Raw genomic sequence first — 22,458 nt, forward strand, 5'->3', positions numbered from 1 at the left:
TATCTTCTTCCTTCTTTTTAGTATTTTAATGGCTATAAATACCAAGGTTATTTTCAATAAGAACAAGCTTAAAAATCCAAAACAGAATTCTCCTCTGCTACGTTTCTTCTTTGTTAAAAAATCCATTGCATTTCACTGAATAATAAATACCACATCTTCCATTTAATTTCTGGAGGTTCCCCATTTTATATTAACCAGCAACTGATAGATTCACAGAAAGGTACGTATTCCTCCTATCCAATCATAATCACGAATAGAATTCAAGATTTTCCAATGAAGGCTCATTCGCAATTCATAATTCAGTTGTTGTGGTAGTATGAATATCCAATGCCATCCCTCCTGGATTCATTTTGTAAATCAAAACCCACAGAATCCTGTTCTATATTTCAAATTATTTGGTGGACCGAAGAAAGAAATATATTGCCGCATTGCTTGCCTTCCCTGTTCAATGGCCAACCCATACCTGCCGGCCGACTTCATCTCGTCTAGAGTAGATAGCAGTCATCAGCGCTTCCTCCTTTTCCTTTTCCTTCCCTTGGCCCAACCAATTAAACAACATTCACAAAATACCCTCAGCCGACGTCGTTTATGAGTTCCCTATAAATACAAATAAAGCAGGCTATTTTATCAATCTGCGGGCCCCTCCTTCTAGAGAGAGACTAGAGGAAGAGAGAGAGAAAGGAGGACAGAAAAGAAGCGAGGAGTGGACTATCTATCGCAAGGGAGCACACAGCAATGGATTCCCAGACGCAAAACACATCTCTGCAGCGCCTTCAAAACGTCGAAAAGGTAATTTATTTGTTTAATTGATTTGACGACTTGAAATTTGGTTAGCAGAGATTAGTTATTTGTTTTGGATGGGGGCAACAGACAGTGGTTAGGGTTTTGGAGGTAGCAGGAGCAGTAATGGATGAGCTTTCAAATCCAACAGGTCCTCGAAAAGAATTCATCAACAATCATTGCCGTGACTTCATGCAAATGATCAAGGTCTAACCCCTTCTTCCTCTTTTTTTTTTTAAAAAATTTTATTTTCTTTCAGTTATTATAATTTAATTGCTGTAACGAGCAGGATATTCAGTTTACTTTGAGGAATGAAATAAAAAGTGCTTGTGAGTATCGTCCCTTCGAGAAGAGTGATTACACTTGTAGAATCTCTAATGAAATCTGTCTCAGCAAATTGGAACACATCCTTTCTCAATTGGATCTCATCACCCAAACTATCACTCCTCAATACCACCATGCCCATGATTCTACTGCTTCTTCTGCTTCCTCTCCCATGGATTTCTAGGTACTCTCTATCTCCCTGGGCTCTCACCTTTACTTGCTTCTTTCCCTCAATGCAATCTTTATTTTGCAGGTCTTGGAGAGGAGATTCTACTTTCTGGTTTTTCCAATATCTGTAAGCAAGTGCCTTTGACTATGCTGATTGTTTCTTGATCATCAGCTACTTCACATGTGGGGTCTCAATGTTGTCAAACAATCACCCTTGTTCTTTTGTTACTGCCACCTTATCTAAACCTCCTGTTTAAATTTTCTTCATCTATCCATCCACTTTATTGTAAGTTTTCATCTTAGACATGTGCTAGCTCCTCGATAGACTAATGAGCTTTTTTCATACATTATTGGCGTGTACTCATCTATTTATCTATTCCATTTCTGATATTGATTTTTCGAGTTGCCTAAATTTTTCAAGCAAGCTCACCTTGTCTTTCCCGGTTCTTTTGGTTTTCCATTTGAATATAAGAATCATTTGTTTATACAAATAGCTAAAGAGTGTAAATTAACTAATGATGATTGTCATTCAACTATCCTTTTCTCAATATTCTCTAATACTCTATGTAGTAACTACAAATTGACGACTTTAGGACTCCCCTGCATTCAGATGTAGTTCCAGTTAAGTGTGGGGCTGCTCTGAGCTGACACGGGGGGGTAACAATGCACATGATAAAACCTTTTGCAAATCATGGGGCTAGCTGGAGATTGTTGGTGTTTGGGTTCTAAGAAAATGAGATCGGGGATCACAATGCGGATATGATGAAACCATTTCGGTTGCAGTTATCGCTCTGCAAGAAATAGCTTTATGGCCTTATTGCAGCGGCTGCAAATCATGGGCCGGAGATTGTTGGTGTTTGGATTTAAGAAAATGAAAGCTAGTATTTGGTGAGCCAAGTTTTGTAACCATCCAAGAGATAAGCTACGTTTGCGCTGTCACATGTTTGTTTCTATCAGCAAAATAGCTCTGAAACTTGCTTATATCTGCATATTCATTTCATGGAGCAAGTGGAGCAAGGTGAGCCCGTTTTGGTACCCATTTTTTTCGTGTCAACACCCATTTCATGGAGCAGAGCACGCGTTCCATCAAAACTCACATGGCATTTTGAAATATCAGAAGGCCCTTTTGTATGTAGGTGCGAAACCGTCTTGATAAGGTTAGTCATCCAGCCCATCTTGTAGAAAGCCAGACTCGATTGCTTGAGGCCTTTGTTGTATGGATGGATGCATGCAGTCACTAGTTGGGTGCCTCGCTCAACCAAAAAAATGAAATGGTACTTCTCTTCATTAGAAGGCTTAATGGTTAATAAATCTCAGGGGCCTTGATAAATTGTAAACTGGTGAGAGTGAACCCATAGGACTGGTTTCATTGTTGGGGCAGAGTGAGTGTATAGCAAGAAGACCATGGCACATCGACCCAGTGAGGATCTTGCTCGGTCCAGAAAGGGTTCTAATAGCCCAAACTATTACACAACAGAGAAAAAAGAAAAAATGGAGACACCTTTGTTGCAAGTACATTCAGCTTTGGTTGCAGCCAGGTTGCCTCTTCAAGCTCGGTGAGTTCCTACGGCATCAATCATGAGACCTGAGTATTCTACTCTAAAAGCTTTAAGCACTTTTCGCTAGGTTGTTAAAATCGTGATTTTAACACGGCACGAAAAATATAAAATAAATTCGAATCATAAAAACAGATCGTAAAATTATAAAATCGTAAAAAATTTTAAAATAGATATGAAAATGAATTAAATTAACAATTTTAATTATTTTGCCTTTACAAGAATCATTCTTTGCTTCAGTTAATTTCATGGCAGACCCTTTGTATTTCTTAGTTTTTTGTCTTGTATTGATTCTAGCTGCAACTGCCCATAATCTTCAATCCAGTGAAGAAGGATACATCTCTCTAGTATTATCCAGCAAGGAGTTGACTTTGCTGAACATGTACTGATAAATAAGGCAGTAGCCACCATAATCCCACTTCAACTACCTGATATTAAAAAGTCTGTCAAATCCCACTGATTGGCAAAGTACATTTTTAGCATCGATATTTCTTCTTCAAATGTTGAAACTAGAAACCCGGGTTCTGTCCTTGTTGTTGAGTTCATTTTCCTAAGCTAAAAGAAATCATCAGAATTAAGTTCATTTCCCTATACGGTCAAAAGAAACCACCCTATTTGTCTCTTCTGCTCTGTAAATCCCAATAGGCGGTCGACACCTGTCATCAACATTGTATTTTTATCTTATGCTGGTACACTCGTTCAATCGGTTATGAAATCGTGATTTTACACGATTTCCTGATTTTAATGATTTTACCTGATTTTAACGATTTTCGAGTTTTATGAACGATTTAGCACGTAAAACCTATATTAACTCGTAAAATCGTATGATTTTATGAATTGAATCGCGATTTTAATAACCTTACTTATCGCTTCTTCGTATGCAACCATGGTCCAAATAGCATGCTAACCGTAACGGTTTTTGGACTAAACTAAACACATCTTCACCCCCTCGACGTGAAGTCCCTCTGAATATGTACGCTTTTTTTTAGCGAAGTGATAGAGGGTGTTTTTGTTTTGGTATAGAAAAGAAAATTTAATCATTTATGGTTATTTTTATTATATAAAAAACTAATTAATCATACCATCTAAACTTTTAATTTAAATACAGATTTTTATAACTATGGAAAATAATAAATTTGGAGAGAAAAATGCTTAACGGATGCAGCCGTTAAGTTTGGGTCACCATGGAAGACCAAAAACAATGCACCAGCTTCTGCTGACACTGACAACAACAAGAAGGCCAATAGCAATTTTTTCATTGACCCTCCTCTTGAGCACTGCTATATTCTTCATAACAGGTTTTTTTCCAGCCCAAAAACCCATATTTCTTCTTCTTCTTCTTCTTCCTCTTCCTCTTCTCAAACCATGGTTGCTTCTCGTAGCTTTGTACTATGGCTTCATGGACTGGGTGACTCGGGCCCTGCCAATGTACTCATCAAGACTCTCTTTACTTGTCCTGAATTTCGTACCACCAAATGGTCTTTCCCTTCTGCTCCCATTTCCCCTGTCTCCTGCAATGTAACCCCCACACCATATTCTTACATACATTATCATCATGTATTTTTTTTTAATTAACATGGATATTCAGGCTAACTTCTTTGCAATTTGACTAATTTCATGGATTCGAAAATTAACGATCATATAAGTCTATAATAGCCCTGAGGTTTGTGAGACTCGAACTGATGACCTCTAAAAAAATAAATCCAGAATCTGACCAGTTGAACTACACCTGCTTTTGTTTTTATTGTTATTAATTGTAGAGTTCAGATTTAATCTAGTTTGAGGGTTTCTGCTGGTATTGGTGAATTGAGTGAACTTTTATAGTTATTGGGCCTTCATTGTTATGAGTGACATCATTTCTTTCTTTCTTTCTTTTTGATTGATCTCTAATCTGTTGAAAATATTTTTACAGGGCCCTATTAGCTGATAGCGTTTGTATTTTCTAGACTGATAATGGCCGAGGATCGTGGTCAATTGCTTGAGAATTAACTTAGATTGATTCTGTGAACTTGTGAGGTAGAGTATGCTAGCATTTTTTAATATTGGTTGAGGATTCACAGGGAGTGGAAGATAGAAAGGTTGGAAATTTGATGTCTTTTAGTCAATTTATGAGCTGTTATTTTGGTGGCAGGGAAGAGAAAGCATAAGGTGAAGCTAACAAAAAGAATTAGTGTGAAAGGAAATCATGAGAAGCCTATTTTAGTGCTCTGAGTTTTCAGTAATGCACAAGATTCATTGCTTTTGGAATTTGAGATTGGACTGCACATTGAATCAGCAGATAGAATGCAGCGAGTCACCTGAAACAAACCAATTTAATGGCACAATTCACTAAGAGTTTAAGAATATCACATCATGTGGTACTTTATGCTGGTCCTTCCCTTTTTATTCTTTACACTGTTTTGTCACAATCCATCCGTTTTGTGATTGGTCATGCCAATTATATGGCTTATCACTTTTGGGTATTGGTTATTTGGTTTAGTTCCTCTTATGCTTACATCCCTTGTATAATTATGTGACTGTTTGTTGTTTTTCTTACAATCTTAGTAATTTCGGTGATTTAGTTAAAGAGTAACTATTTCATTTAGTTTGGGATAATTGAGGTCAGGGCTTGCTCAATTCAGCTAATCTCTGACTGGTGATCTGAATGGATTTTCTAGTTAGACAACTCGATCATTGTTGTGGGTTTGGGGTTTTTTGCATTCTAAGGAATTGATTTGCTTTTTCGTGGTTCCCTCTTTATGTGGTTTTGAATAATATTTTCATAGGGCTTTATATGAGAAAATTTGCTGAACTCTATGTGTGTGCAAAATTGTTTGAAATAGCTGTTGCATGTTTGTTCAAAATGGTTAGGCTGGTTATGGAGGAGAAAGGAAAGAAAATCTCTGGGCAGCACACATTCTCTAGAATTTCTCTTAGATTCGAACCCGGGCCTCTAACAGCTGCCTTTTCTTCCTCGAGGGGATAACTCCCAATTGGTGTTGTTGCTGTTTCATTACCAATGGTTTAATTCTGTTTGTTACCAATCGCTTATCAATTAGGAATGTCATCAGATGAATGGCGTGATATACAATATTTATCGTTGTCGATACTGATTCATTAGAATGTTGGAATTTGGTGGGGATTTGACAAGGACGAGAAGTGAAAAGTCTGGAAATGCCATGTCTTTTATCAATTTACTTGTAGGTTGTTGTTTTAATCTACAAATGGAGAGCACAAATTGAACCTAACAAGAAGAGTTAGTGGAAAAAGATGTCACCGGGGAACCTTCTTTCCTTTTAGGTACTGTGAAGATTACATAGGACATTGGATCAGATACATTGCTGTGATTTCCCAGAATCAAATTAATTCGGTGGCACAATTCATTAATGGTTCAAGAAAATCATATCGTGTGGTGCTTTCTGTGTGTCTTTCTTTTTTGTTGCTCTGTTTTTGTTACTTTATTTTTCTGCTTTATGATTTTTCAGAACAATCAGGTGGATTACCGCTCTTGAAATATTGATGTATTCGATTTACCTCCACCTTCATTGTTTTTGGTCACTTTTATCTCCAATTTATAATCCCCTTTTGTTTTTTGGGTGAAACAGGTTTTAACATAGTGCCCATCTTTGTGGTTTATTGATTATAGAGTTTCAGATCATATTAATCTTCCTAATTTCCTTCTTTTGGTTGCTTAATGTACCCTTGCCCCCTTCTTTTCAAAATTTTTAATTTTTATTCATGTATACCCATAGATGAGCTCATTGTGTATGCAACCTTACAAGTTGTTCATTTTAACAGTGAGATACTTTCAAATTTCTTGCTTCATGCAACCCATTTCTCTACGAAGTAGTCTGTGGCTTGTCCTTGTAGATGGCGCTAAAATGCCATCATGGTTTGACATCCATGAGATATCTGTGACAGCTGCAAGAAAATTTTCTACATCTTTTCAGATTGGTCTCTCCTGACTACATTCCAGACCTCTTGATCCCAATTCTTCTGTCTTATCTTATAACATTTAACCATTGCATTGGAAAACACTTTGTTTTTTTGCTGGAAATAAATGGTGTTCACAATGGATTTATTGTTAATTCTTGTGGTTGGATATTTCTTTTCCTTGATTTCTGCAAATTTGCTAGTAGTGAAGGCAAATGTGTCTTCCGCCTATTGTTCTTCTTCTTAGGTATCACCAGCCAACTCTCCATCTTTTCCTAAATAAGCTGGAAACTCTTTGTATAGCAATTTCTGTGATAAGCTTGTATATTGTTGCTGCATGGTGTTTCTGCATCAACTTTTGATTGTTCGCAGGCCAAATTATCTTAATCTTCTGATACTGAAAGAATTGACCTATGATCTTTTGATATTGTAGCTGCAGCTTGATTGAATTATTGCCCCTATATTAATGCCTATAATATCTTTTGTTTCTTTGTTTGTTTCTGTTTTAAAATACTAAATTCTGTGTTGGGATGATACACTCACAGAGAGTACCCATGTATGGAATAAGTTATGCAAGCCTTATGCGATGTTGCGTGATAAAGAAACACATTTAGTTTATTTATCCATTTTCTTTTACTCAAATCTTGAGATGATCCTTACAGTACTTTCCTCAAATATCCAAGATGAAAATGCTGGTTGCTTTTGATGCCATAACAGATAAGTTGCGGATTTTGTGTGTTGTAGTTAAGTTTGTTTTTTCAACATCCTTCAGGATTCTCCAAAAGATGAAAGCCGTTCGTTGAAAGCTGTTCGGAATGTGCATGCAATAATAGACAAGGAAATAGCTGCTGGGACAAATCCTGAGAATGTATTTGTGTGTGGATTTAGCCAAGGAGGTCTCTTTACCGACACCACTTTGAAAAATGATCTTGGTTTTTTGGGGGGACTTTCAGATTCTAACGTCTTACAGGTGCCTTGACCTTGACTAGTGTTTTGCTGTACCCAAAAACTTTAGGAGGTGGCGAAGTCTTCAGTGGATGGGTTCCCTTTAATTTTTCTATAATGGAACAGATTTCACCAGATGCAAAGAGGGTACTTCCAGCAATAAACACAAGTGCTATCCAATCTCAGAGTTGGAACATGTTGATTCCCCAGAATTCTATTCTAATATGGTTTCCACTGCTGTCATCATATTTCTGTGATAGGAATATCATATTTCTGTCATCGTATTGCTAGCTACCTTGATCTTAGTTACAACGTGTATCGCTCTCCAATTGACTTGTAATTAGGAATATCACTTCTTGGCATAAGATTAATCCAGCTTTCAACTGCGTGCAGACACCGATTCCGTGGTTGCATGAATGGCTGATCGAACAGTTTTGTTTGAAGCTGGACAAACAAGGCCTCGTTTCCTTGAACAAGCTGGTATAAGCTGCGAGTTTAAGGTGATATATCTTGATCTCTCAAATTTTTCTGTTTGTAATCATTCAATGCATGAAAACCTTTGTTATCCGAAATTGTACTGGTTTATCCTGGTCTTGGTCAGTCAATAAGCAACGAGGAGTTAAAATACCTGGAATCGTGGATCAAGACTCGTCTGCCAAGTTCTTCATAGAACTTTGGGTACTGTTGGACTTGCATTCGTTTACTGTCATAGGTCTAGGACCTTTAGGAGAGCCTGTCACATGTATGGGGGGGGGGGGGACAAATCTTCAGATATGATGCATGTTGTGGCAAAATGATTCCAGTTTGAAGCAGTCAACTGCTGAAACATTCTGAGCATTTTCATATACTGATGGTGGATGCTGTATTTCTTTGAACTTTTCTTCCGTCGACTTTTGTGGGTTGACGGGGTCATAAAATAAAAGGGGAACGCAAGTTAGTGGCTTGAATTGAATCATGCTCCAATTGTTGAACTGAACTGTAGTAAAACAATCCTGCTCAGGGATGGACTTGCATGGAAGGCAGGAGGGAATTGATAAGCTGGCCCCAATTAGAGCTTGCGGTCAAACTGTTATGCCTGAAGTGAAGACTATGGAAGTGCAAAACGCGAAGGACTCACCAATCCAAGACTCGGCTGTCAACAAATTTCATGGAAGCTTGTTATCACTTAATAAACCATAAAAAAAAATTAAAAATAATTCGAACATGGTCAAACCGTCCAAAAAGGTTAAGCCCAGATAAGGTAAAGGTAAGATAGGAGTTTTTTTTTTTTTTTTTTTTTCCAAACTTGCATACGTGTAAAAATTATTTCCAAACTAGCATAATTCAAAGTGATACACACGTCACGGCTAGTAGGCTCAGATTTTTCTGTTGTGGACGCGAATGGTACACGCAGAAGAAGGGTGAAAATTATTTGTTGGTACGTATAATAAGTGACAACAGGTGAGCAAGTCACGTGACTTACTTAGAATTTGAGTTAATTTTTAGTTTTTTGTTTTTTTAAAAAAGAAAAATTAGCCCTAATCTGACCATCAAGGCCACCAACTCTAATTAATTGAAAAGTGGCGTGTAAAGAGGGACATTGAAGTGAGTAGACAGGAACCAAAGGCAAGGTCCCATCACATCAGTACTTGCTGCTTACTTTCTGTCTTATGATTCACTCAAAACTCGGAGTACCGAAGACAGGAGTACCTCTCTCCTTCATCTGACAAATATATAGCACTGCCCACACACTAACTTGTACTCCTCATGTCCCTCCAAAACTATGTCACCAACCCCTATGCTATCATAGTGTGTGAGGGTGTTTTATAATAACCTCTCCCCTTCATCTTTTCAAGGTCTTTTAACTTCCAGTCTTTGCCTCTGCTAGATAACCCCCCTCCCTTCTCTGCTCTCCTCTCCTCCCACAGCATCCATTCTATCCAGCGTATCAGCTATGAAGAAGCTATACCGTAAAGGCAAGGTGCATCCATCAACGCCAGTAATATCAGACCACCTGTCCTTTCTTCCGGTCACCATCCTTGCCCTCACAGCTGCTCTCTCCCCAGAGGACAGAGAGGTCTTGGCCTATCTTATCTCCTGCTCTGGCAATAACAATATCTTCTACAGCAACTGGTCCAATATTAATAGCCGCAAGAGTAGTTGTAACCAAAAGACAACTTCTTACACCAAGAGCAGCAGCAGCAGCAGCAGTCATGACCACCCTCCTATGTTCAACTGTGATTGTTTTAGGTGCTACATGAGTTATTGGATTAGATGGGACTCGTCTCCTAACCGGCAGCTCATTCATGAGATTATTGATGCTTTTGAGGATTGGTTATTGAAACAAGGTAAGAGTAGTGCTACAAGCGGCAACAAGAACAGGAAAGACAGGAAAAGGAAGGGAAACAGTCGAGGTTCTGGTGAGTTGATCAAGAGGCCAGAGTTGCGAATGAAGGACAAGCAGCTGGATGAGTCTGATTCACTAGTGGATGGAAATAGCAGTGGTAGTGGTGGGAGTGAAGGAGTTGGTGGTGGTGGTGAGGAAGGGACAGAGAAGGGGTCTGTCAGGAGGCTGGTGAGCTTCATCGGGGAGAGGATTTGGGGTGTTTTGGGTTAGTGAATTAGATCGAAACAAAAATGGAAAAGGCCTGGTGGATTTGATTTGTCGTAGAACCTGCAGGCTACTTTTCTGGCATTTCAATGTAAGATCATAAAGGGAAGGTTCTTCTTCTTGTTGTTTTAATTTCCCATCTTTTTTCTAATTTATAGTGTACAAATATGGTGGCTTAGTTTTGAACCATCAACAATTTTGATGGTTTTTTTTTCTAGCGAATTCACATACTACATCTTTATCTAGCTAGCCTTCTGATTTACTTGATCAAGTTAGGTGGTGGTTCTCATTGGTATTAGTAGTTTTTGTTAATTAATGCTTAATATTAATCTTGGAGTTCACTGCTCCATTCAACATTCAAGAATTTGATTTAAGAGGAAAACGATTCGAGAATCAACCCTCTTCCTTTTTTGCCATTACATTTAGAGAGTTTTCACCCAAAAACGGCATGCAAATCCATGAAATTTAACCTGGAGAGGCATGCCTTGGCAAATGGTTTCCAAGTTTGTAAATTGTGTGCTGATGGCAGAGATGGTAGGGCAAGTGTGATTCCGTGAGTGATTAATAAAAGCCTTCAATCAATGAAGAGAGCTTTATAGGTAGCTGCTAGCTAGGCGGTGTGAGTGGTGATGTTTGCTTGCTGGGGGGAACGGAATGGAATAAGTAGGTGTCATCGTCGTAATCGAGGTCGGCAAAAGCATGCCAAAAGAAATCTTCGATTAAAGCAAAGGGAAATGCATGGTCTGTAATTAATGGTTATTGCCTTGAATGGATGGATCTCTTTTTCTTAAAAAAAAAAACAAGAAGAAAAGAGGTCAGGCCACCCTAATCCACCATTCGTGTCACCACTCCCGTCCAAACCTCTTTTCGGTGTTCCCTATGGCCTCTAGTGGCATTCCCTTCTTCTTCTTCTTAATTTCTACCCTCGGACCTTGTGAACCAGGCCTAGAGCCCAAGAAATTAATGGGTTTGGTATGTAGTTTTACACCACATGCATGCATGTTGATGCTGGTAATTAACTGGCATTTAGCAGCGGGTGCCTCCCCGATTGGAACCCCTAGCAATACTTCGTTGCGAAGCACCAATCACCATCTAAGATGGTGTCCTTTCGTATGCAGTGATGACTGGATCTGTAAAATAAAGAACACAAGTTAGGTGCATGCCATGGCTTGACATGCTCCCTCCCTTCCACTACTTGACAAGTCATTTCGTATATTTTTCTCAGTAAAGGAGAAATCAAAAGGATATCGGATAGCACACCTAACCATCCTTTTTTCCACCATGAATCCAAGATCTCAGTTTGCATCAGGATTTCAGTATATATATATATATTCCACACCACGCTTGATATTAATTTTAGCTTTGGTGGGGGGGGGCAGGCATCTCTTGATAGACCAGCAACACCTAACAACCGAAAACATGAATGATTGGGTTGTAATGAAGAGAGAAATGTATCTTGATTTCATGGTGTGAGGGACCTGGTCAAGAGTCAATTCCAATTGTCATTTCCCACTGAAGCTCATCATGGCTTGTGTCATGGCGTCAAAAAGGTCTCTTTTTAGCTGATGATATTCGCACCCGCAGCTCTGTTTGTTTTCTCCGTATAAAATTGTTTTTAGAGTAATTTCAATTTAATTTCTTTAATTATTTTTAATACGCTGATGCTAATCGAGTCAATGAGTTTTATAACTGGAATGCGAATCTCTGCCTCCACTGTGTTTGCCCCTAATCTCTTCCCCTGGACATGTACACAACCCATACCTTTAATTATACTAAATTACTACGGCGCACTGCTTTTCAGATCTTTTTATTTTTAATTTCAGTATATTAAAATTATAAAAACTAAAAAATATATTAATTTGATATTTTTTTCCCAGCAAATATACTCTTAAAAAAAAACAGAAAGTATTCAAAACATTTTCTTATAATTAAATTATACATGAAGTCGTCATAGCAAGTGGCTCTCAGTCATTTTTGAAGCGTGTTTGTTAATTGGAATCAAAAGTTTGAATTGATTTTGGAAATGGTAAAACAAGACCCGATGATACTCAAGGCAGTATCTATCCATCTATGACACGATGTTACACATTGACTCTCTCTGTGGGTAGGAATCAGTCCAGTCAATACTTCGGTGAGAGTCGACGGCCACAAAGCAACAAGAAGCTCATCCACATTTACCTTACCTCCTTTATCAGCAGCTAATTACATCGCAGCTGATCTTTGCTCCCATTTTTGTGTGTGACCCACCTTGAGATAAGTTAACCTGCCTGGTTTTGACTTGGTTTTCTGGCCTTATCTTCAAAGGAACAAAGAGTGGTCACATTCCATACAAAAAGCCCTTCATAATTTACTACAGTTCATAGATCAAGCAGCTTGCATCTCCATCAATTTCCTTCGTTGGATAAGCCAACTTCTGGTCTCATCACAGTCAAAAGTTGAGAAATTCATGCATGCTTAGGATTTGAGGTTGAAGAACTAAATATTGTAATCTTCTCTGAAAAGGGTAACTCATGATGCCCATGCTCCTACTGCAAGTGTCATATCGTCCTGCTTTTCTCAATGGCATGTGACCAAGCAGCCAAAAAGGCTCTTTAATCGACACAAAAGCATATTTACACCATAACCCATTATTGCATAGACCACCTTCTTTTTTGTGTGGATTTTAATTTATTTCTCTTCTCGGTCATAAATCAACTCCCAACTACTTTAGTGAAGCAAAAAAATAAACAGTTATGAAGAAGACCAATATGGAGACATAACATGGTCATCAAAAGCAACGACACTATGTAATGTAAAGAAAGAATCTAAACTAGAGGATATGAAATTATTTAGAACGCATGGGAAACAACTAACAACTGCTTGGATGATGTTACCCTAGGACTACTGATGAGAAAATCATGGAGAAAAAACAAAAAAGAAAGAAAGAAGAAGAAGCAACAAAAATGCTATAGGTATCAACTATTTTTATTTTTAATGGATGCTACTTGGACATAATCGATTTTCTATCATGATTTAGGGCTAAACCTAACTTTACTATTTGTATAGAAAATGATGATCAATTATTACGGTTGAAAAATGGTGGTATTAGGTGGAGTTTCCTATAACTGGATTGCTAGCTATCATAGTTCCAGCCTGCCTAACATTTCACCTGCTAGATGGGAAGCAAGCCTTCAAATCCGGGATACAAACTGCAGAATTATTTATTCACAAGATCGACCCCCCGATGTAAAAGAAAACAATGATGTATGAGCTTAATAAATATTGAAAACAACATTGTTATTTATACATTAATGCCAGGCCTATGATTGAAGGATCTAAACATAAAGTTTATTTTTTTAAGCTTCCAAGGATGGTCCATAGCATACCGGTACAAAATAGATACACCACGTTATCGAACTTATAGCATCACAGCAGCATCCATATCCAGTACTCTCTTCCCTATAGAATTTGGCGTTCATTATAGTTCTTAGGAAGTGAAACAACCTTCTTTGGTCAATCCAAAGTAGGAAACTGGGACCCATTGAAAAAACCTTATTGATTGATATGCCTCCACCAGACCATAACCTCAGATGACTGGAAGAACATCGTGTGCAAGTGAATGGCTATAAAGGACTAGAGAGATGGCAATACCTTGAATTGGAGTTAAGCATGTACAGTTACAGATGAGCTCATGGATACACAGCCTTTCAAGCGTTCCAGAATGACATTCCGGTTGACAAGTCCCGAGTGTGAAGTAAGAGGAAGGCCCTCTTTGACACATTCATCGTACTTCTCCAAAGCAGAAACAATGTAACTGAAATCTGGTCGCTTGGATGGGTTGGCTGCCCAGCAGCGCTTTATCAAGTGTGCAAGTGCAGGCTGGCAACTAGCAGGCAGTGGAGGCCGCTCGTTCTGCCAAAGAAAAAAACTAGTTTAAATAAAGCTGGTGTGAAGCTGTCCTGTTATCCCAAGTTCTGATTAATTACATTTCAGGGAAAAAGCTGTTCTGGGATGTTACACCTAGCAGAGGTCCTTCATATTTCAAATGACCATCAGGTCATGTTCTTATGGTTATAGCCCCTAACATGACCAACCATGAGGTTCGGTTTTTATCAGCCTTCAACATGGTTCAATTGATGCCAACAAATCCTATTCTTGAATGCACAGATCAAATGTTCTTTCAGAGTACTACAGAGCGGTACAAGTTCTAACCAGTAACCTCATAGTCTTGCCCCAAACACCAATGGTATTTGTCTGCAATTTAGATTCTTCATTGAAACAAATTTAACAGAGCATTAACTGTCAAGGTCACAGCGCATGGCAGATGAAAAACATTCAATTTTGAAAACAGTAGTGCCAACAAGTAGTCAGAAGCCCAAATCTTTTTACAGTATCACGGGGAGAACAGAATTAATCTATTCTTCCCGAGGAGAAAATGTTTCAGATAAAGAAAGAAGATGATTCTGTTTACAAGCCTCAAGGATAGAGATCACTAGAGCGGAAAATCAACATTGTGTGACACACACTCTTCGAAACTTGTATTTCAAATTGCACTAATCTAAGCAAGTACTGCCGCAGTAGTTATCAAAGGGATAGCCATATAAAGGCCAGCATTTTGCAGTGATTTGTTTATAGCTACATCTGGAACTGTTATTTCTCACCACTTCTAAGCTCTCAGAACTTTCACTGTTAGGACTAGAAAACAACACCGTCCAATGTTATTCTTCAAAGACAAATACGAAATCAAATGAAGCCCTCCATTCATTATTACTGGTATTGGTTATCCAATGGTCACCAATGAGTGATTTCACAAATAATTTCAGATATCATCTTAATAGCAAAAATGAGTGCAAAAGGGATGTGTTCCTAAATAAGATATATATTTTGAAATTAGCAGATGATCAAAAGCATAGCTAAACTACAAGAACAGATAAAATCTCTTTCCTTCTCCAGCCAATTTTTTTCATGCAAGAAGAGACAATCTTACCATTTTAGATGATTTTTCTCTGAGATTATAGATCTCTACGATTAAGATGGGACGCTCCCACTGCTTCAAGTTCAGTATTTATTTTTCATTATGGAAACATCAAACTTTAAGAAACAAGAAAAGCATGCAGGAAAATCTTTTTCAATGAAAGCTTGTAATTAGCAAATGCTTGTTGATGTGAACAGAAAAAATTTGCATACCTTCTCTGCTACAGCAAATGCAGCTTGCACAGGGGTCATTCCTTGAAAGGGAAGCAAAGCTGTAGTTAGTTCCCACAACACAATCCCAAAACTATACACATCAACTTTCCGAGTACAATGTTTCTCCTTGATCATCTCTGGTGCCATCCAGCGGTAGGTTCCCTTGTTCCCTTTGGTTTCTTGGCACTGTGTTTCTAGACATGATGTACCAAAATCAGCAACCTTAACCCGCATTTCATCATTTAGAAGCAAATTATTTGATTTCAGGTCTCTGTGGATGACTCCCTGTGAATGAAGATACTCCATTCCTCGTGATATATCAAGAGCCAATCTCAGAATTGTTTCTGTCGAAAGTGAGTATGGCTCTTTCTTGTTGAGATACATCCTCAGAGTTCCTTGTGACATGTACTCTGTGATGATACAGTACACGGGTGGCTTTTTACAAGCTGCAATGAACTGTAAAGAAGGCAGTTAGCCATCTTGCTATAAAACGTTCCAATTTTGATAAGCTATCACAAAGTGACAATGAGATCAGTTATTAATGGAACATGCTTCCTCCACCTAATGGCAATTGAATAAATCAAGATCACTGCTATACTTTGTTCTAAAGCATCAGTAGCATGAGAGATCACAAAATCAGTAAAGCTTCAGGTTGAGGTACGAAGAACAGACACGGATAAGAAATATGAGGTTTTTATCAAGCCAGTCCCGCGGAAATTTGAGGCTGTTTCCAAAAATCAGGTCACCCAGTATGACATCTTCCAAAGCTTGAAGACAACAAAGGATGAGAAAGAAAGTACAGTAAATTAACAAAGCTTTCACATTGGAAAAGATTTCCTGCTCAAAATCAAATTACAAAATTAAGCATGTTAGACAAAATTGTTTTATAAAATTAAGAACAAGCACTTGTACAGCAAAAAAAGAAGAAGTATCTAGCCAGTGCCAGGAACCACTGATTACATTTATCAAATAATACATACATGAAAAAAAACTAATATCTAATTGAAAAGAATGCAAAACAATCTTAACAAAGTTTTCACATTGGAGCACAAAACCAAGCATGTTAGACGCAAGAAACAGTTCCATCAATTTAAGAACAAGTAGCTATTTCATAGTTTAGAGAACAAGGAAATGCTGCAGGATTCAATTATTACGTTTAATTATTTATTAGCATGCTAATCACATCAACTAAGCCATTAATAATTAAAAAAGAAATTCTTTCGCTTTTAATTAAATTGGAATGCAATACCACACATACCTGCACTATATTGGGATGAAAGAGACGCGAAAGCAGAGCAACTTCACATTTGAACTGCTGTTCAAGGAAAGCTCTAGTCTCCTCCTTTTGGGTTGGAATTCTCACCATTTTGACAGCAACCGCTCGCTGCTTGTAAATTCCACGATAAATCCTACTATGAGCTCCAGAGGCAAACTTGTTGCCTATAAATAACTGCGAAAGGTCAGCAGTCCATTCCTCTTGGTCCTCCTTTGGTGCCTCCCAAGTCTCTACATTCTCAGATTCCAAAATCATTGACCATGACTCCAAACTGTCAAATCTCTTCCTCTCCAAGTTCTCCATTTCAGAATTCGAATGGTATTTTGACGAGGAAGAGATTTTTAATGGTTTGCTCTTCGATCTTCGAAGTCGAAATGCATGGAAACATGAACTCGCCATTGAAGAACCTCACTTGTTGTGTTTGATATTAGCGCCAAAGATAGGGTGTTTTTTTTTTTTTTTTTTTGAAAGACGCAAAAAAAAAAGTGTGTCAAAACAAACAATCAAAAGGAGCTTTCCTCCTGAAAGTGTGAATTGATTTTAGAAAGTGCATGAACTGATTCAAAAACATGGGTTCTGTAGAAAATTGAAAAAGAAAAATGGGTTTTCATGAATTGATCAAAAACAGTACAAGAAACAGTCATGCACCCATTCATCAGGTTTTTTAGTACATGAAAAAACCAGTCAAATGACGACTTTCCATGATGAAAATAGAGAATATAACTACCGAAAAACAAACAAGCAAAGGCAATGGAGTTTCATGACATGAAGAATTGGAAAGTAAAGAAAAGATAAAATTCATGAAAATGCAGGGGTGTTATTGTTGCAAAAAAGGAAAAAAAGAGAGAGAGAAGAGAGGTTTTCACGGCAGGGTCAAGAGATTAGGTCGTTTGGCAGTGGAAAGATTGATGAATTCAAAGCAAATATTTCAGGGGGGTCTCGTGACTGCTCCGTTCAAAAGTAAAGGAAAAGGCCTTTTAGTTTCTTGAGATAGCTATAGAAGCAGAGAGAGAGAGAGGGGGGGGGGGGGCTTTTTTCTGGACAGAATCCAACTCCTCTGTTTCTGCTGCGTCTTCCTTGCTTGTTTCCTTTTTATCATCATTAATGCTAAGTGGCCACAGTTGCAGAGATTGGGTTTCGATCATCATATGAGATCAGATGATCCTGATTGAAAAACATCATTACTCCACTTCTTCAAGCAAATCCTTGCATCCCCATGTTAGGATATTGAAAAACTCGGACTTTAGGATAGATTCCATCTTTAAATTACTACTATTTATGTACCACACACAAGTGGCATTTACAGGTGGGCAACCCTTGATAGGACAAGTGGCGCATCATTCACCATCTGACACCACTTTCTGTTCTTAACTATTTTCTCTTCTTTCGGAGGATATGGTCTTTGCCACAAAGATTTTATCAGAGACAAACAGTTTTCAAACATTCAACGGCGTGTTTTGCCGGGCGGTTTACGCTGAATTAAAAAAGAAGAAGGTATTTTGTAAATTAATTGCTACCGCAGATACCATCTCATGAAGGTTAAATAATTGATGATAGACTCGTATGTTATGGTCTCTTATGAGTACGATCAGGTGATGTAATGGATGTCTGAAACTGTTCTTGGCTTAGGATTTAAGTTAACTATGGATTTTGATAGCTATAAATTGTAAATGGATCAGTCGATATGATAGGAAAATGAATTCAATTAACGTAGGCTCTAAGCCAAGGGCTATTGGCAACGGCTTTCGCAGTCTGCATGTGATTTGCAACGGTAAACGATCGATGTTACGTCCCATAGGCGAATCATCTCATCTAACACCACTAGCTAGCAAGTGGCATGCGAGATAATTAGTTCATACTGATGAACATATATATCACTTCATACTCTGATTTTATTTTATTTTATTCGTATTTTAGCTAATGTTTTTCGATTTAATTACGCTACTTCTCAATTAACTCTACCTAAAATTCCCACGTAATTTGGAAGAAAGAAAGGAAAGGGCCAAGTGCATATACCTTGGATAATAATGGAATTGTACTCGTGCTTGGCCAGACCCATGATCACCACTTTATTCCAAGCCATTGGAGCTTGTATTAATTTGAGGTGGAGTTTAAAAAACAAATTAATTAAAAGTATAGCTTCTCTTTCGTTTTATTATGGTACAAGTATCAAAGAATCAAAGCAGGAGTTCTTCTCCCCTCCATGATTGGCTTATAAGCTAAGTCTACTAGTATTCCATGAGTGTATAGGATAGGCACTGTGAGCATAGAATAAGGTTAAGCAAAAAGCAATGAAAGGGACTTGCCCACCTCATTAATTCTCAAACTCTCTTTCACACACAGAAGTATTCCTTTCCTATCTTTTGATCAGAAACAAAGGGAAAAGATTTTATGATTTGTATCACAGTGCCAAAATAAGTTGTTCGTCAATTTTACTTCCTTTTCTATTCTAGCTGCACAGTTCTCATGAAACAATTAAGATTGATGTGGATGGTCATTGAAAAAATCTCTTGCCCATGCGCGCACAGTTGCTTCTCAACTCGTATGGAAGTGTATGGCCAAATCCATTTGGGACCCCAGCTTGATACAATCCTTATTGCAAGTTGTGGCTGCTTGCCTTGTCTGTGTCAGCTATTCTGCCATTGTGGACTGGATGGGTCCTGGGATAGTGCTAAGGAGTCAAAACGTGTTTGCAATAGAGCTCGCCCTTTCATTTGATGTCAACACGCCGAGGCAGGACCAATAAGAAAGGATAACAATTCAATTTGGGCAGCTTGAAGAAAGGTGCAAATTAATATCACTTCTAGTGGCCCGAAGCCTGGGGTGCTGTTGATAAGCTTAGATCAAGATGCAATGCTTCTCGAATCTTTCTTCTTTTTAGGTTTGAGGCCAACGCATCTGTGCCAAGTCCAGCTAGCTTGACCTTAGCCCAGGAATGACAAATTAAGGGATCCGTTGCTCTAGACCTACGACCATCATTATTATTAAATTGTTAAAACTCATACGCTACCCTACCAAGACATGATAAATATGTCCTTGAAATCATCCAAAAAACCTATGTATGGTTCAGAGTGTAAACCTCGTGTTAATATCTACAACTACTGCAAAATCATACCATCCATTTCCAACAATGTTGGCGGAGCGTAGCAATGGCAATAATCATATTGTGTGCCTATTAAAATCATGTTGGCTGAGCTGAAAGTGATTCTATTACTACACTTAAATCCCGTTTGGTACTGGAGAGATTGCGGTTGTATTTGCCTTTGAGTGTAATCCCTAACAGCACAAGAACACAAACAGCAAAGCCCCACATAAAAAGCTAGCTATCGCTAATTAAATGGAGGGTTGCAAGTGAGATTTGCAAATGACAACATATATGATCACGGTAGAGAACCAATAATGTGATAGTTTTGTTTGGCAAAAATGGCTAAGCACAAAAGGAAAAGAATCTGGTGCCATTAAAAGGGATATTGGAGAGAAACAAGAACACCTTGAGAGAGAGAGAGAGAGAGAGAGTTACAATTACATAGCAATACAAATCTACTACAAGAAAACTACAGATTCCTTTTGTATTGCGGTACGTAGTTAGTTTTTATGATGGTTGCGGTTTGAAAATATAAATTTAAAATATATATATAAATTATAGTTTTTTTAACAAAGAATTATTACTGAATTAGAATTCTAAAAACAACAATTAATTGAAAAGGTCTCTCTCTCACACAATCTTATTATTGACTAGCTACAATAAAAGAAAATATATATAAATCTCCAAGTCTTATGTTTCCTTGACAGGATCTTGATAACGAGCACTTAATATATATATATATATATCAAATTATCTCTTCTAAATCAAAGAGAAAGTGACCCCAGTTCTTGTAAATACATCATTTATATATGTTTATACGTGTGTGTATGTATATATAGAGAGAGGGTGGTCCTGGCTCTGAATCAAGAAATCCCAACATCTCTCGGAAGAGGAATAAGACTTGATTTTTCATAACGTGAGGTGGAGACCATCTTCCACAAATTAAGTTATAGCTATCACCGTTTCCTAGCCAGCTTAGGAGGAACGAAAATGAAACGACATGGACAAGAGTTTGTACATGATTTTCAAAGGTAAAAATCACCATCTTAATTAGAGATCGATATATGGGCCCTGCACTTTCTATCCAAACAGAACAAATTAATCGGGAGAGATGGAGTTTTCCTAATTGCGTCAATCTATATATGCTGGTTGCAACCATAGGAGCTAGCCCCAGTTATATTAGAAATTTTAACTTTTGTTTTTGAATTTTTTTTAAAAGAATGTTTTTCTTAAAAAATATCAAATTAATATTTTTTTAGTATTTCAATGATTTTAATATGTTGATTGTTGATGTTAAAAAAAAATATATGTAAAAAATTATCTTAATATATTTTCAAGTAAAAACTACATTTGAAAGCATATCACACCACAATTCTAAACACATATATAGAGGTATTTGGGATTGTGGTTGAATCACGCTTTTGAAAAGAATTAATTTTTTTTATATTTTTGATTAATCATCTTGATGTACTAATATCAAAAATAAATTTTAAAAAATAAAATAAAAACATTATTTTGATGTATTTCTAAGCGAAAACACTTTAAAAAATAATCTTTACCACACTCTCGAACACTCACTTAGTCCATATCAAGCAAGTTAGGTGACGTCTAACCTAATTCTTCTACTTTGGTCTATTATAACAAAAGTTAAAAGAATATAGTGTTTTACTGTGCAAATTGCATAGTGAAACAACGATATGGCTATTGATTGGCAAAATCAAACGACTTTGTTTTAGGAGCAGGGAGTTTTTTTTTCATAAGATCTATTAGTCATTACAAAAAAGAACGGGGTTAAATTGTTTTTTTGTATTATACAATGTAATTAACTTATTACCCTTGACAACAAAAACACATTAAGCCTTTGGTCAAGAGGATTTTTAGTCATTGACTTAATTTTTAAATAATTAAATTATATCATTGTCCTTAGAATGTAAACAACTTTGTCTTTGATGGAGGGGTTATTTTGTCTTTTACATTTGGTTATTTGGTAGTTATTGGGTGTTATTAGGGGCAATAAGGTAGTTTTGTAAATAAGCAAAAAACAACAAAAGGTTTAAAAGCGCGTTAACAATATCCAACGAGTTCAGATGGCGCGTGCAACACCATATGTTGGTCAAAACCATGCTTCCAAGGCAACAACCAAAGCACCTCGATGTCCCCTCCATGTACAAGTGACACGTGTGGCATAATTGTCGCCGGTGTGGCGTGTAGCCTTTTTGTTTTTTTTTCTTTTCCCTCTCTTACTCGATTTTCATCCTGGCCTTGAAAAAAATTTAAATCAGCCCCTAAGGTTGTCCTAAAGATTTCGTCTATATTCTCTTTATTATAATTTTGTTTATTTAGAATAATTTATGAAGTTATGATTTTTTTTAATTTCATCTTCAATAGATATTCTCACAAGTCAGATTTGATTAATATTTTTTATTACAATTTATTTTATTTTAGATCATTTTTGCAATGGTTTTTTTTTTTTATATAATTTCATCATTCTTGAGTTTTTTTTCCTGTGAAATTTAATCCTTTTTTATTATTATATTTTTTTCCTTGCAAGATTTTTTTAAGATTGATTATTTCATCATCTAATATTTAATTAGCTTGGTGTTTAGTTTCTTAGTTGAGTTCAAGTCTTAAATTTAACTGGTTGCAAGTTTAAGAG

General features: G+C 37.2%; 4 protein-coding genes across 6 annotated transcripts; 3 read left to right on the plus strand and 1 right to left on the minus strand.

Moving 5' to 3' along the window:
• The first annotated feature begins 615 nt into the window (after window positions 1-615).
• LOC18097318 (mediator of RNA polymerase II transcription subunit 11) lies at window positions 616-1,684 on the plus strand. Its single transcript, XM_024599715.2, has 4 exons — window positions 616-789; window positions 871-987; window positions 1,070-1,288; window positions 1,358-1,684. The coding sequence occupies exons 1-3, from the start codon at window positions 736-738 to the stop codon at window positions 1,286-1,288; spliced, it is 390 nt and encodes a 129-aa protein (XP_024455483.1). The 5' UTR covers window positions 616-735; the 3' UTR covers window positions 1,358-1,684.
• A 2,509-nt stretch (window positions 1,685-4,193) lies between these two features.
• Window positions 4,194-8,864, plus strand: LOC18097319 (acyl-protein thioesterase 1-like). The gene is made up of 5 exons (XM_024599496.1): window positions 4,194-4,346; window positions 7,513-7,710; window positions 7,812-7,872; window positions 8,287-8,427; window positions 8,686-8,864. Exons 1-5 carry the CDS (start codon window positions 4,194-4,196, stop codon window positions 8,862-8,864), a joined length of 732 nt encoding a protein of 243 aa, XP_024455264.1.
• Window positions 8,865-9,401: 537 nt separating this feature from the next.
• LOC18097320 (uncharacterized) lies at window positions 9,402-10,520 on the plus strand. The gene has a single exon (XM_006383768.3). It carries the CDS (start codon window positions 9,619-9,621, stop codon window positions 10,279-10,281), a length of 663 nt encoding a protein of 220 aa, XP_006383830.1. The 5' UTR covers window positions 9,402-9,618; the 3' UTR covers window positions 10,282-10,520.
• Window positions 10,521-12,170: 1,650 nt separating this feature from the next.
• LOC18097321 (serine/threonine/tyrosine-protein kinase HT1) lies at window positions 12,171-18,161 on the minus strand. 3 transcript variants are annotated; one of them, XM_024598698.2, is made up of 4 exons: window positions 16,700-18,161; window positions 15,442-15,897; window positions 13,906-14,166; window positions 12,171-12,571 (listed from the first exon to the last, which is right to left on the minus strand). In XM_024598698.2, the coding sequence occupies exons 1-3, from the start codon at window positions 17,114-17,116 to the stop codon at window positions 13,918-13,920; spliced, it is 1,122 nt and encodes a 373-aa protein (XP_024454466.1). In that variant the 5' UTR covers window positions 17,117-18,161; the 3' UTR covers window positions 12,171-12,571; window positions 13,906-13,917. The 3 variants fall into 3 exon arrangements, with proteins under 3 accessions (XP_024454466.1, XP_052308252.1, XP_006383831.1); XM_052452292.1 differs by lacking the exon at window positions 12,171-12,571 and adding an exon at window positions 13,502-13,713; XM_006383769.3 differs by lacking the exon at window positions 12,171-12,571 and having other exon boundaries at window positions 13,502-14,166; window positions 16,700-18,152.
• Window positions 18,162-22,458: the final 4,297 nt, after the last annotated feature.

The sequence above is a fragment of the Populus trichocarpa genome, chromosome 4 (assembly GCF_000002775.5).
Source record: "Populus trichocarpa isolate Nisqually-1 chromosome 4, P.trichocarpa_v4.1, whole genome shotgun sequence".
Classification (NCBI taxonomy): Eukaryota; Viridiplantae; Streptophyta; class Magnoliopsida; order Malpighiales; family Salicaceae; genus Populus; species Populus trichocarpa.

Coding starts and splice junctions, on each gene's coding strand:
- LOC18097320 (XM_006383768.3), top strand. CDS start 9,619: ATGAAGAAGCTATACCGTAAAGGCAAGGTGCATCCATCAACGCCAGTA.
- LOC18097319 (XM_024599496.1), top strand. CDS start 4,194: ATGGTTGCTTCTCGTAGCTTTGTACTATGGCTTCATGGACTGGGTGAC. Junction 4,347..7,512: donor TTTCCCCTGTCTCCTGCAAT/GTAACCCCCACA, acceptor AACATCCTTCAG/GATTCTCCAAAAGATGAAAG. Junction 8,428..8,685: donor TTTAGGAGAGCCTGTCACAT/GTATGGGGGGGG, acceptor AATCCTGCTCAG/GGATGGACTTGCATGGAAGG.
- LOC18097318 (XM_024599715.2), top strand. CDS start 736: ATGGATTCCCAGACGCAAAACACATCTCTGCAGCGCCTTCAAAACGTC. Junction 790..870: donor GCCTTCAAAACGTCGAAAAG/GTAATTTATTTG, acceptor TGGGGGCAACAG/ACAGTGGTTAGGGTTTTGGA. Junction 988..1,069: donor ACTTCATGCAAATGATCAAG/GTCTAACCCCTT, acceptor TGTAACGAGCAG/GATATTCAGTTTACTTTGAG.
- LOC18097321 (XM_024598698.2), bottom strand. CDS start 17,116: ATGGCGAGTTCATGTTTCCATGCATTTCGACTTCGAAGATCGAAGAGC. Junction 15,898..16,699: donor TTCATCCCAATATAGTGCAG/GTATGTGTGGTA, acceptor CCTTCTTTACAG/TTCATTGCAGCTTGTAAAAA. Junction 14,167..15,441: donor CATTTGCTGTAGCAGAGAAG/GTATGCAAATTT, acceptor TTTCTTTGGCAG/AACGAGCGGCCTCCACTGCC.